The sequence below is a fragment of the Apis florea genome, unplaced genomic scaffold (assembly GCF_048593485.1).
Source record: "Apis florea isolate Af1SG1 unplaced genomic scaffold, ASM4859348v1 contig_2293_pilon, whole genome shotgun sequence".
Taxonomy (NCBI): Eukaryota; Metazoa; Arthropoda; class Insecta; order Hymenoptera; family Apidae; genus Apis; species Apis florea.
This window is the reverse complement of record NW_028256554.1, coordinates 5,762,655-5,777,895: the sequence shown is the minus strand read 5'-3', so window position 1 is coordinate 5,777,895 and position 15,241 is coordinate 5,762,655. Positions and strand designations below refer to the sequence as shown.

At 36.6% G+C, this 15,241-nt stretch overlaps 1 protein-coding gene across 2 annotated transcripts in view; it reads left to right on the top strand.

Moving 5' to 3' along the window:
- LOC100867094 (uncharacterized) overlaps window positions 1-15,241 on the top strand; it is a 405,878-nt gene that overhangs the window by 355,077 nt on the left and 35,560 nt on the right. For both annotated transcript variants that reach the window (XM_012487799.3, XM_086903945.1), the window contains 2 exons: window positions 9,177-9,386; window positions 10,452-10,712. In XM_012487799.3, coding sequence (XP_012343253.2) covers window positions 9,177-9,386; window positions 10,452-10,712 — 471 coding nt within the window. The remainder of the gene's footprint in view (window positions 1-9,176; window positions 9,387-10,451; window positions 10,713-15,241) is intronic.

Sequence of the window (15,241 nt, the reverse complement as noted above, 5' to 3'; positions counted from 1 at the left end):
TGAAGTTTTCTTTTGAAATTTTACAGATAATTTTAATTTTTATTACAAGAAGACAGAATATCTTCAAACTACAAATAAGATTTAATATAAATTGAAGTTTCTTAATTATTAATCGTGAGTACAAATCTTTCATTGAGATCGATTTTAGAAAAAGAAATCACCTTCGAACGAAGCGACTTTCCTCTTCCATACCTCTCGTTTATCCTCGAATGAAAAACGCAGCAATTAAAAGGAGACGGGCAGTTAAATTAAAGCCTGAATTTAACAGATTGTCTTAAAGGCTGTGCACTCTTTCTTCTCGGTCGAGCATCTTTCGCGCGTCTCTTTCTCATGGAGGATTAATACAAAGGGAGGTGGAATAAATGGAATAAAGATGAGTTGTTCCGCGTCGGATCGTTCGAATTGTTCCCGTGGAATCGTTCGGGCTTTCAGCAGAATTTTCGTCTCATTTCCGATCCACGACACTGTAAAATCCATCCTTGATAGAAACGCTCTTTATCAATGAGATATGATAAAATGTAACTCGCCCATTATATTATCTCTTTCACGTGATAATTTAAAAGATATTGCAAGTGAATCGATTAACTAATTACTATAATCTTATAAACTTTTCGATAAATTACGATATTACAATTACATAAAATAATACAACATGTATAATTTCCTCTTGATTTCACACAAAAGAGAATTCATTAATAAATTGGAAATTTGTAATTTGTTCCTTTATTAAATTCTCGATAAAGAAAAAAAAAAAGAAATCATAAGCTCTATAAAAATATCCATACTTACATCATCGCACTATCATTTCCTCGATCCCCATTCTAAAACCCAAAGTAGCAAATATCCCTTAATCCCCCTAAAAAATCCCTAAGATAGATTCAATTAACGTCACTGTTGAAAAGAGATTTCATACAGCTCCTCGTCACCGTCTGGTGGCAAATACTAAGCTTTATCAAGAAGGGACGATAGAAAAAAAAAAAAAAAAGAAAAATGAAAAAAGAAGGGAAGAAAAGAAAGAGAAAACGAAAGAGAATGAGAAAAATAAAAATCGCTTTAACGCTTTTCCTATCCGGAGCGAGCTCTCTATGCATTTTAATCGCGTTTCGCGACATTTAAGGGGTGAGGGGGGGGCGGGGGATGGCCGAACATTGAGAGGATTGGAAGCTGGTAGACGCACGATGTAACAACGAAAGAGTGTTGAACGTTTTATTAAGCCGGATGTATAAAAACCACGGCTCGAAAGGGTTGGAGGGGGAAGGAGGAGAAGGGGAAGGAGGGGGTGGAAAGCATGCTGTTAGCGCGCTCGGATGAAATGAATAGAAAAGAAAGGAAGACTCAACGCGGTATAACAAAGGATGCCGGCAGCGTGGCTCTGAATTTGCCCTCTCTCGACTCCCCTCCCCGTCCATCCCCTATTTTTCCTGGCGCATTGCTTGTTATTTTTCTCTCTCTCTCTCTCTCTCTCTCTCTGTCTCTCTTTTTCTCTCCTTCCCTTCCTCTCCGTCTCTCCCTTTTTCTTCCTCTGTTCAAACTACATAATGTGAAAAGCGTTAGAAATGCTCGCCAATTCCGTGTCCGTTTTTCCTCGGATAAATTCAAAGGCGATCGTGGATCCGTTTTATTAAAACGCTAATACCAGATATTAAACGGGAGAAATCTGTGCTACTGTGTTGCCATTGTGTTTCACGGAATGAAGTAGAAAATGTTGAAAATGGAAAATTTTATTTCATAGATTCAGGTCGATCGAGGAAGGAATGGTGGTGGTACACGAGTTGTGCGTGTGAGGATCGTCGAATAATCGTTTCGAAATGAAGCGAGAGTTTCGAAATGTTGTTCGAGATTTTTGTGTGAGATTTATTCGAATATTTGAAGTTGAGATGAATTAAAGATGATTAATATACGACAAAATTGGAGGATAAAAGATGATAATTGTAATTAATCCGTTAAATTTCCACGAGTGGAAAGTTTTGCCAGATTTGCATCCGTATAATTTGCATTCTAAGGTGGGAAAGTTCGACGAATAATCAAAGCAAATTACGCGTTAACAATTTTTAATCGTCTGAACCGACTAGCTTCACTTAGAATTTAATTAAAGAATAAACTTTTCACCCAGTTTCTCGCCTTAAGATTAATCGCAACAAGAATTAAATACAGTTTCTCTTGAAGTCCCTTTTACTTTGCTAAAAGATTTAAAGAGATTAAACGAGCCTGTTTATCATTTTCTTCCGTAAAATTAATCGTTTTTGCTTAGCAGATCGAGGGTTCGAAGTCAGTGTATAAATAATAAAAAAAAAAAGAAATATCAATAAAAAAAAATTACTTTCCTCCTGAAAAATTATTCTTGAACATTCTATCTATATTATTTATCAGAACGTCGTTTGATCGTCTTCAATAATTATTTCAGAGCATTCTATAGCTACTGTAATTATCAACTATCCATCAATAATTCAAATCATTCTAATTCAACTTCGATAAAATCAAAAATTATTATATAAATGCCAATCTAATTTCACAAATTAAATTTTATTTTTATTAACTTTTTCGATAAGACACGGACGTTTAGAATTCCATCGAGTCTCTAAAAGAAAAGAACGGACAAAGAATCCAACACGTGAACCCGAGCGAAATTTTCGTAGTCACGATGTCGCTCGTAAACTGCAATCACTGCCAAGGCGTCGTTTCGTATTTTCCAGCGTCACTGCTGTAAAATTTGTTATCGTAATCACTAGCATCCTTGCTCGCATCCAATTTCTCCTGGATGAAAACACCGTTGATCTTCTTAAAACAGAACGAACACTCATCGTGATCGATTCCTCGCCCGGATCCCAAAGTTTAATCATTTACAACCGGAATGTCTCGCAATAAAAAAGATATTTTTTACAACAAATTTTTGTTTACAAAAACTGATCGAATTTTATGTATGCCCAAACTTAAGCATAATTAAATGTAATCAAATGTTGTGGGAGAATTATATAAATCTCAAGATGAAAAGATTTCTTTCAATTATATATTTTATGGAATTTTAAGTTACATCTAATAAAATCGTGAGATCACGATTGAAATTTCGTATGTAAAATTATATTTCTCCGTTCGAACGTTCGGTTTCATTGTAATGAAAATGCTGTTCATGCCCCTAGTTACGAGACATCCACCATAATGTTGTTCCATAACAAGGTCTGGCCAAACACATAAATGAATCTTTTTTTTTATATCTTCAGCACGAAGCAATAAAGTTTACAATCTTTCCGCGCGCACGATCTCACAGCTAGATGCGATCTCAAAGCTTGTGCAAACTCAGCTCGGACACGTTTGTCAGATAAGCAGTTTTTCATGATGAGGGCTGTCTGTAAATTTTGCGCTTCTTTCGGTTTGTCCACGGCACAACGATGGATTTTGTTGTCTCTGGTTCGATTCATATTTGGTTGGATCAGGGTGAATTATTTAGGATGATGATAAAGAAGCAATATTGGGATATTGGACGTCCCTCCTTTCGAGGGGATTGCCGTGAAATTGAAGTGTTTGATAAGAGGAGATGATACTTGGAATGTGTTTTCTTTGGAGAATTGGAAAGTAGATGAAGTAATATTGTTTGGGGGGTGAAATTGATATTTGAGGAAGATGCTGATCATTTGAGTAAAATGCGTAACAGAATGATTCTTTCTTTTTTTTTCAGATTTTTAAGAAATCTTCTTGCAGTTGTTGCAAATAAATATTCAAAATTGAAAATTCTTTTTAACCTTTAACAACTTTTAGAGATTGTAACATTAGTGATTTTTTATTATCTCGGACAAAAATTAATTTTCAATATTTGTCGTATATTCGTATTTTCCATTTCCATTGTATTTCCATAATTTATCTTATTCTTGATCGATTAATTTTACTAAAATCTTGTTTTCATCCCGCTTTTATGATTCGCTTTTACGGTTTTCTTTTTTTTTTTTCACGTTAATACAAAAGGCTTTTTGAAATAAGGAGCGAACAAGCTCTAATGGATTCCATCAGGCTGGATAAATTTCACTGGAATCCTTCAAGATTCTTCATTATTTCACGATCACTTATTACAAGCTTGAGAGCCTGGTGAATCTATCCTCCCGTCCCTCGGGCTAATCGTTCTATTTCATCCTTTCCGAGTTCGAGAGATAGATTATGTTATTTCCTCGAAGATGAACTAATTTACTATACGTTTAATCAAAATTCGACTTAAGTATTAGAAAGAAGATCATCGAAAAAGAAAAATTGAGCGATAATCCGGAACAAAATTTTTTGACAGTTTTTTACCAAATTGAAAATTGAAACATTGGGATCTGAGGAGTAAAATTACAATTTAGAATATTTAAAATCGCTTTAAAAAGTAGAATCATATGAAAATATTAGTAAAAAAAAAAATCAGTTTGACGTTCGTGCAGCGAATTACCAAAGTTACCACCTCTTCGTCTACCTCGACCCTCTGTTTTGCCTTCCGAGCTGTGGTGGAAAATAACGATGGAACGTCGACAACTTTGACAACGGTTTCTAATCCACGTGCACGCCGAGAAATGAAATTTTCACGCGACATGCCGTTCCTCCCTCCGAATCGCTAAACGAATCCGAAATTGTGTCGCAGCTTTGTTCAAAGAACTTATATATACGTATATAGGCGGACGCGTGTATTGGAACGTGTCTGGATTACGCGAGATTAATCGTTGAGAAGGTTGTGGCAAGATTGTGGAGACTATCTGCGGTTCTTTGCCTCGGTATGCTGCAATTTTGCAGTTTAATGGAAATGAGAAATTTTGCTCTCTATAGGGGGACCATAATTAATTTCTGAGTCGGTGGATACCGTATTTGCAACGTTTAAAGGGTATAAATTGAAAATTAATTATTTTGAGAAAGAATTTTTCTAATTAATTCGTGTGTATGTAAACTTTGATAAATTTATTGCATTAAAGTACTGGATAGAAGGATTAAAGGAGTTGGAAGTTAAAACGAATAGTTTATAGAAATTATTTTTAGTATAAACAATGCCCTCTCCTCCTCTCTTTCACACGCTCGAGATTAGATATTTTATAAAATTCGTTCAAAATTCTTACAATCTTAAAAAAAATTTTGCTAATCACGAAAACGATTGATTTACTTCCTTCCTAAAACCAAACGTCGAGTGTCTTTCGCGACACTCGTTCTTTCTCTCATAACGAAACCGAGCACATGCAAGCAAGATTTACAAAAAAATACAAGTTCAAAAATAGAGATGAAAATTTATAAGCTTTATAATCCATCGACAAACGCAAAAACACCCGAGCGCCCCAAATCCTCGTCAGCCGTTCCCCAAAATCCATTCTCCCATCTCCCTTTCCTTCCAGCATCCGGTATTAACCACCCAAGGGAAGTCTTTGGACAACGCATGTTGCACACACACACGCGCACACACATATACTCACCGTGCAAGTTATCTCAGGAAGCACTCGCATGATACCGGTTGTTGCTAGTAGGACTCGAAACGAGGTGCAAAACAAAAGCGGTTTAAGCGGGAGAAAGAGAGGGAGAAAGAGGCAGAGAGAGAGAGAGAGACGAGGGTGTCTGGATCGATGGTGAAAACAAAAACGGCCTCGGCCCGTGTGCAAGCTCGGATAGCCTGGTGACGTTGGAATGTTTTATAACGGGTGGACCGAGCGTTTTCTTCGTCCCTTGGTGTCCCCTTCTCGCCTTTCTTCCTCGTCTCTTCGTTTTATTTTCTTTTTTTTCTTCTTCTTCCTTTTTTTTCTTTTCTTCTTTTTTTTTTTTTGGACAGGAACGACGCCAAATCCCGGAATGGAATCGCCGCGATTGTTACGGCGACGACAAAAGTTTAGCTAAAACGGAAGGGTCCCCACGATTTCGCGGATTTCTTTCCACGATTTTTTTCGCGATTAAACGCGCCTCGCAATTGTCAACCCTCGAAAAATAAACGGGGTTCTTCTTGGTTAGAGTGTTGATTGACATTCGTCGTTGCGTTGAACGAAGGAGAGGTAATTGTTCAATGGAAGGATGCACAAAGGAGATTATGAATGGAGGAATATTAATTGAATTAATGTATATTCATAGGAAGACTAAATTGATCGTGCGGCAGTCTTGATGAAATTTTAATAATAAATAGGCTACAGACACGATCAAGTGAAGATTTATCTCACTTCGAAGAATTTTTTAAATTTGGAGTCTCCGATGTGCTATCGTTGAAATCGTAATTTATCTTAAAACTCGATCAAATTCTAATTATAAAATAAAGAAAACTTCGAACAACATATAACTCTGAAGATGGTTCCTCTTTTAAAATTCGTTTTGACAAGTCGTGTAAAGGTAATTTTTAATCCTTTTTTACCTAATTCTCATTCTTGTCGCTCATAACTCGTTTCACTGACCTATTTCAATCCGACAGACGCAATTTCTGGAAAAGAGTAATTCTAAGAAAAGTTATAATTATAAGCGATTTGAGTCTTTGCATCTTGTTCGAGAATAAAGACTCGAGTGATCCTTTTTCTCCCATTTGTCACACGATCAACCGTGCAATTATCCAAACGAGAATCGAAAAAAAAAACTTTGCAAGATCTCACTTCCATGATCCAGGCTCATTTGCATTCGACGAATCGGTCTGAAACTTCACGGAAGGCGCGAATTTCGAAAAACGGGAACGGCAAGTTTTTCTTCCAAACCAGACTCGATGGGTGGAAGAACCTCTCACCCTTCGCCCCCCCCTCCCCCTCCACCCTTCTAGCCTGCCATTTCGATGGCAAGTTTACGAGCAGAGGAATTCCGCCCCGTCAATACTGTATTAGCCCACGATAAGTTTAAGCCATTTGAATCCTGGGCAGGGCTTAGCTAGCCGACCGTCGCAACTTTAATGGCTCGCAGATTTACACGGGTAGAAACTTTGTTACAGGGCCGAGTGAAAAGCTCGAGGCATTCGACTCTGTCTACGACCGAAACGAATTTCTGATTTCGTACACGTACCAACTTGCAAGAGTTTCTCTCCCAGTTGCTCTAATCTGTTAAAGCATTGCGAGCGTTAAAATAGCTTCACGGAAACATATTTTATTTTCGTTTACGTCCAACTTGATAATTTTACTTTGAAAAAGCTTTTATAAAAATTTTAAAAAAAAATTAAAGAAATGACGAGTATATATGGGGGATAAGAGAATCGATAAAAAAGTTAAATTATCGCGTGTAGCAAAATACATATATATTGCTATTATAACAAGATTTTCAAAACTGAAACTAAAGTTGCATTGCGTTTTTCGAATGAACGTCGATCAACGAATTCTTACTCTTTTAAAGTAAGATGGTCAACTTGGCTCTTCTTCTATATCACGATAGCGCAATAGAAAAATCCGTTGAAAAGGATTGCTAAAAAAAAAGGAGGAAAAAAAAAAAAAAAAGAAATTCTAGAAATTGCCAGATTGATTTTACCAGAATTGGAATTCGAATTGGAATTTCACTGGTTATTACATTTTTATTTCATATCGAATATCGCAAAGCGAGATATATTTATGCGATCTATAAACTTGTAAAATATGGATTCGAATACGTTTTTGCTACGTTCAAATTCGCGAGCCTGTAAAATTTCCACGATTATTATATCGCGCTTAGCGGCCGATAACGAGTGGCACGAAATCAGTTTCACAGATCCCTCTCTGTGATTCAAACGAATTTAAATCCCATCCCATCCGTTAAATATCGGTTTAACGACATTATCGACCGACTGCCGTATTTCCTGTGCAATCAGATCCGGCTTTATGCATCAGCATATTTAATCGCGCGACGACGACGTTACGTTAATTAATATGTTTGCAGATAACGTATTAATCTGTCGTTAAATACCGGTCGGCCAAGAATTAACGTGTGATACAAATTGTCGTTTGACGATTCGTAACTCGTTCACCAAGCGTGTTACTTTATTAATTGTTAAACAAGAAAGGCAAACTGTAATATATATCTCTCTAATTGATCTGATACTATTGAATTAGGAAGTAAAAAAAAAGAAAAAAAATTGATTTTATTACTAAATTATTAAATATCTTTATAAGAATTGTAGTTATTTTTTTTCTTTTTTTTTTCCTCTCTTAGAGTTGTTGAGATTTTTTCTTCCGTTCTTCTTTCAAGTATTTCGTCGATATTGGTTTTTATTTATTTTAAACAAACAAAAGTTAAAATGTTGTATGTCCAGAGGATTAATCTTTCACAACAGTCGAGTTTGGCAGGAATCCCGAAAGAACTTTAAATCTGCTGATCACGTGAAAGTTTTGCAACGTCACCTCGTTCTAATCGGCTGATTCTCGTTAATCTTCGATTCTTTTATTTACTTTGGAAAAAATATATCGAATCCTTTGTTAAATCTGTCGAGTCTGTTTACGAGATTAAAATATCGATATGTGTATTCGTTATCAAATTTCGTTTTCTATTAATCCAACAATATAGATTATATTGAATTGTATCGACATAAAATGTAAAAGATTTTAATAAAAATTCACTGTCGAGGTAAATAAACGGTTCGAAATTATTGGGAGAAAAATGTGGAAATTCTTTGACGATACTTTTTAAAGCAACTATATGATATACTTCTTTTGAAATTACAGAAACTGCAAGAACATCAAACTTTTATACAACTTTCGATTAGTTATTATTTTGATTAAATATTTTCATTCTCATATAATTTACCATGAAATTACAATTTTCAATTGAACAATCCAAAAATTTTCTTTCCAACACCAATCACGATAATCCCTCTTTAAGATTGTTATCTCCTTTAAATAATTTTAATATCCTCCCTTTACAGTTTTCAAACCGAATTGCAATCGCACAATTCCATCCCTCTTCGTATTCAACACCTCGCTACATTAAAAAAGAAAATCCCCGCCCAACATTTCTCACAAACTTTACCTATCATTTTTCCACCTTCAACCACTCTACTTTCTTTTATTCGTTATTCGTTTCAAAACAATTACACGATCACGTATCACTTTATCTCGAACTTGCACATTCAATATTTCTCGCACTACTTCACCACTTTCCAATCCCTCCTCCTTTTACCCGACATCTCGCGATTACTTTCGAAACCATTCGAACCATTCACCTTTCCTCCTTCTCGCAAGTACGAGGTGCAAATCCATGAATATATATCGGTGAATAATCATGAACAATTAACCGGACCAGTGTTTCATTTCCAGGCGTTGGTATATCGGGACGGGAATCTGGTGTCGGGCTCGTTGGAAGCCCTGGTGCAGCATATGGTGCCCACCGAGGAATATTATCCCGATCGAGCTTACCTCTTCGCCTTTTTGCTGAGCGCCAGGCTCTTCATCAAGCCGCACGAGCTTCTGGGCGAGGTCTGCGCCCTCTGCGAGCATCAGCAAAACCTGAATGGAGAGGGTGGCAAGGTGAGGCCGCACGGATCCTCCTCCCTCGTCCTCCACAAAAGCCCAACGAGAGCCTTCCGGGCGTGCACTTTACGGCCACCGCGTGCATTATCGTTTCATCGTCTCGAGGCAGCCTCGAGACCCCCTTTTCGCATTCACCCCTCGGAGAATCAGCTCTGGCACGCCCGCTCTCGTTCCGCGTTGTAATAATGAGCACGCGTATCCAGGCCAGAAATGTCTTCCTCGCAAATGAATTTCCACCTCCACGATTTTTCCTTTCCCGATTTGCTGTTTCTTTATCTGGCAATATCCTCTCTGATTATATACATAGATATATGTTTTTTTTTCTTTTCTTTTCTTTTCTCGTTCGATTTTTGCTGGGGGTTGGATTTTGTTGGCCTGGTAATTGGAATTCGTAACGCGTTTCTCTACTTTCTGTTTTTCTGTTTTTCTCGAGGTTTCTCTCTTTTTCTGTTTCCCCATGCAGTTCTTCAGACATTTGTAACTGCAATTTTAATTTGTTTCGTTTGATTGATTTTTGATATATGCAAGAATATGTTTTCGAAATCCTGATTTATTTCTGAAAGATTTCTTTTTTATTCCTTTTTACTCTCTGATGAATCCTATTCTTTCCATTTTTCGTTTCTTTACGGAGTTAAGTTTTAGAAAACTTTGATTATAAAGAAAAGATTCCATCGCTTATTCCATTTCCCTTCGAAATTAATCCTATTCTTCAATCCTCTGAAGAAAATTTTGAAAAATTCCAAAGGTTTCGCAAAAATTTCCTCGCTTCTCTTTCCATCCTCCCCGCTTGGTTAAACCTTTCGAGAAATCCAATTACCAAAAATTCTCGAACATTCATTTCGTTCAATTTCTCCCTTTTCGATCCCTCAAAAATTTCGAAAAATTCCGAAGAATACGTTTCACAAAAATATTATATCACCCTTGGAGATCCAAACACCGAAAATTCTCTCTCTCTGATTCGAATCCCCTCTCGTTCGAAACTTGTTTCCACGCAAACGCGTGGAAAATAATAAAAAAAACGAAGGAAGAGAGGATTCACACGTTTGGAAACTGTGTGTCCAGGAACGTCTGCAACGTTTCGTGCCACGACTGGTGCAACTGCTCGCCGAATGGACGGAAACATTCCCGTACGACTTCCGGGACGAGAGGGTGATGAGCCACGTCAGGTCCATCACGCAGAAGGTCGCTGCGGTCGACGCTGCGGCCAGACAGGAAGTTTCGGCATTGCTGCAAAACTTGCTCCTCAGACTGACGGCCCTCGAGAGGTACGAGGAGGGTCTGGCCAGGCTGGCGACCGAGGCAACGACGGAGCAACTCGCCCAGGTTCGTAATATAATAAATATGTAGGATCAGGTAAAGTGGATCAGGTCGAATAACGTTGCGCCAGTTTCGAAATGAAATGTATTCAGACGGATTGAGAAAAAGAGTATCGCGCGATTCTCCGAGGGCTTGAGGTTTCGTTGATTATTTTGTTGAGTAACATCGAGTGATCTTTTTGAGAAAAATAATAAGCGAATATGTTATCTTCTCTTGAGAGATCACAAATTTTTCGTCACTATTTCAATTTCTCCGTTCTTGGAGTATTAAGTTTTAAGTTTTGATATTAGAAAGTAGAAGATCGTAGGATTTATTGTTTAACACAGAAATTAATATTTCATTTGATTCGTCTCCAAGATCCCAGAAGATTTGATTTTGAGGATTTATTTTGAGGATAAGTTTTGAAAAAGTTGGATCGGTCGTAACTTTGATAAGGAAGTTCTAGTTCGAAACGAAGAAAGTTAATTTTTCTGTTTTTAATCAAAAATCACTTGTTATAGATAGATAGGGGGTTGAAATTAGTTCGACAAATTGAAAACTAGTAGAAAACTTCTTTCGTAAAAGGAAACGTAAATAATCTGCTTTTTATAATTTATTTTATTAGATCATCAATAGAAATTTCTATCGCGTGATATATCTATTGAAGCGACTACACTAAATTCATATATTTATACAAAATCCAATAATCTAATTCATGAATACGATTATTTAACCATCGAGAAGTTGTGGTATAATGAACCGATAATATTCTGTCTACGGTACTTGCTCGACCCGCCTTCCGTTCGTTTCGTATACCAATTCCATTCTCGGTAACACAAGGTCCTTGTTTCCGTTTAAATGGCTCGCCCATGTCCTTTGTGTTTATATCGATACGAATGCACTTCTGCCATTTGCATCGCAGGCAACACACATCTGTTACGGTTTACCCAATCGTGTGCAAATGTTTGCATAAGGCGTTTCCCACAAACAATCGGAACCATCCTCTCGAAATTCCGATTAAACCTTGAATTTCTAAAATAACTATTATATATATACACACACACACACACCATTTTAGCTTCGATTAAAATTTAACAAATATCGATTGATAATAATATTTTCGTGTAACGTATCTTTTAATTTTGACCACCTTCAAAAGTTTCCTTCGCTTGTCATTATTTCACGAAATGTTCCAATCTCAAAATCCTATCATTCTCAAATATATTACATTTCAAATTCATCATTGACAATTCATCGTAGAAAGATCATCATAAAATTTCCAAATTCTCGCCCGGGGGGTGAGGGGAGGGGGGAACACCGCATGTATAGAAATACTAAAAATAGCTTCCTTTCTCCAAACTATCGACCGATTCTCCTCGATTTTCCAGGCCACGGTTCCTCCTCCCTCGACACACGTTTTCAATATTTTCCCCGACACCGATAACGTGCCCGAGGGATCCGCGGTGATTTCACCCTATGCATCATCCCTGTTCATACCTGCGTTACCCCGCTAATGCGCGCGTTCTCTCGCCCTCTTGCGCCCGTAAACGTGTACACAGGCGTGCACAAGGTCGTATCGTGCGCGCACTTTGCGCAGTTAGCCTAACAGGGTTACCTAGTTCCCCCCCTCCTCGACACTGGAGACAGTAACTATTCCGTTTAATTTGATTACGCCTATCCGCCACCGTGTGCAACACCTACTAATAGCTAATTTGCAACTGCATTAGTTAGTTAAATATGGCCGCGCATCGTGCACGGGCTAATCAGGGTGGAATTGCGCGGTGAAAGGGCACCTCTCATCGATGATGATCGCGCGGCACGAGAAATTACGCGCGATCCAACACCGATTGTTTCGTTGCCCGAGTGTCGCTTCCGTCCCGGAAACCCTTCCGTTTCCGGATACAGCCGAATTCCTGGTTGCTACGCGGTTAACAACCGCAGGTATGCTCCATGTATCCGGGATACGTCTCGATTAATGATATTGGTGATATTGGTGATCCGTTTCCTTGTCGGGATAGGATGTATTTTAATAAGTTCGAGGTAAATTATATCGATTCGTTTTTTGGTTTGGAGTATTCGAGCTTTTTGTTATGGATATTTGAATTTTAATTTTTAGAATGAGATATGATCGATACGATTGATTTAATTTTTCTAGAAATTTTTCCAAGCGACGAGAATTCAGTTTGGTTTCTATAATTAATTAACCGATCGCATATTGTAAAATTAGGAATTAAATTTGTTCGGTTGTTTGTCAGAATCGAGAATATTGATAAATTCGGATATAAATTTCTTGGTATTAAATTCTTTGGTATTAAATCCTGCCGAGTTGATAAGCTAACTGATTCGATAACAGTAAATTATCGTTCTCTTCTAATATCGACAATCTTTCATCAACTACGTGGCATTAAACGCATATCTTATTACGGGCAAATGAATATAGTGGCGTTGTTTATGATCAAAGGAAGATAAATTTCCTGCGGCATAATAAATAACATCCTCATCTGAACGGGGGATGAAATTGCCCCATTGCCCATCAAAGTTTCCGGAAATTGTTAAAAGATGCATCTTTAACCAACAACTTTAATACTCCTTCCAAGTCCATCCCCCTCCCCGTAACCTGCTCCCTTTTCCGTGGAACTATTATTACGATGGATATTTCCAAGCGGATACGTTTTTGTATGTATTTTGTATGTATTGAAAAATTAATATGAATGCAATTTTCTAGAAGAAAAATGTATATTACATGGAATGAATCTTTTATCTCTTGCATGCTTTTTCCGTTTCATAAGAAATATGAAAATGCACGATCGTGAAATGCATAATAGATAAATATTAAAGTTCGGATACATTCAGATACACGGAATAATTTAGAATCTTTATTAAAAAAAAATGTAATTTCGTTCTCTATTCACGCATAATACGTCCAAATTTTATATTAAATGAACAAAATCTTAGACGTATCAAATTTTTTTTTTTTTTTTATTAAACTTTTATGGCTCTTTTCATTATTCATCCGAAATTCCATGAAATCTTTACATATAGAACCTACTCTTATACATTTTTTAATTTTCTTCTAAAATTTCATTCTTATAATTCGCAAAGTTAAAGTATTATATTCCTTCATCTTCTATTTCTTCTCATAGACCGCTATACACTGTATATTTGCATAACCCGATATCTTCGAAAGTTTATATTTATATAGCATTGCATCGAAAATGCGAGAAATCGTAGGAGTGCAATAAAAATATAGAGAGAAGAGAAGAGAAGAGAAGAGTATAAGAAGAAGAAAAAAAAGAAATAAATAAGGAAACGGCAAGGGTCGAACTCTTAGAAAGCTCAGGCTTATTAAAGTGGAAGTTTGCCGCGCTTTTTGAACTCGCGACGACAGCTTCGCTTCAACTTTCTCAAGAAACGAGCCGTAACTCGCGAAACCAATAATACGCCCTTAATCTCTTTTTCATCCGGTTGTGCTTCGTCGTTTTTCTTCTCTTCCTCCTTTTCGTCTTCTTCTTCTTCTTCTTCTTCTTCCTCCTCTTTTTCTTTCTCTTCTTCTTCTTCCTCCTCCTCCTTCATCTTTCGGTGCAACTCGTCGTTCTACGTCGTTCTACGTCGTACTCACCGTTGTCAGAAAAGTTTCAGAAAAGGCGATTCCATGCCTCGACTTTCTTGCTTTTCGATATGAATCGCTCTTTGTGTCAATATCGAGCAAGTTTTTGACTCTCTGAGTAACAGTTGCTGCATTTGGGGATTTGTCACTCGTTCCAATCATTTCTTTTTTTTTTTTTTTTAATCGATGATCGAAGACATGGAATAATTAGATAATTTAATAATAAGTCGATAACTACTCGAGATGTATGAGAAATTGAATATTGAAATAAAGGAAAATTAAAAAAAATTGGTTAGCTTTGAGTTCAAAAATTATAAAATTTCTTCTCAATGAGAGATTTTTCTTCTAGAAAATTCTTTCTTTCAAAAATTAGCAGTTTGATTGGTATGGTATAATTTAATATAATAAGAGTATAATTTAAAGAGTATAATTGCGTTCAAATGTATGTGGAGCATATATTAATATAAAATCGGTGTTTGGTCGTTGAATATTTTCTATCAGTCATGACGGGGATATCGATTATCTTGTTGGATGACTAGGAAGGCGATCGTGATGTAAGTTAATAATCTAGAAGGAATTTACGAGGTATTTAGAAGGTATTTAGAAGGAATTCATGCGGAATTTATGAGATCTTTCATGTCGTAGAGATTTCTTATGCTCGTTACATTACTGGAACATGATCATAGCTTAACTTCTTATAGTTGTTTATGAGACAATTTAATAACTTGCAAACTGCTATATTGAATTTTTGAAAGATATTGGCGCAGGCAAGTGTACGCTCAACTTTCTCTTTAACTCAATAGAATGATAAAAGTTGGAAAATAAAATTTTTATTTTCTCCAAAGTAAAATCTTTCTCATTGATTAGATTTCTTTTTTCCTTAAAAAAAAAAAAAGCTGATCAAATAATTAATGAGCATCTCCATTAAAAATTTATATATTTTTTCCAC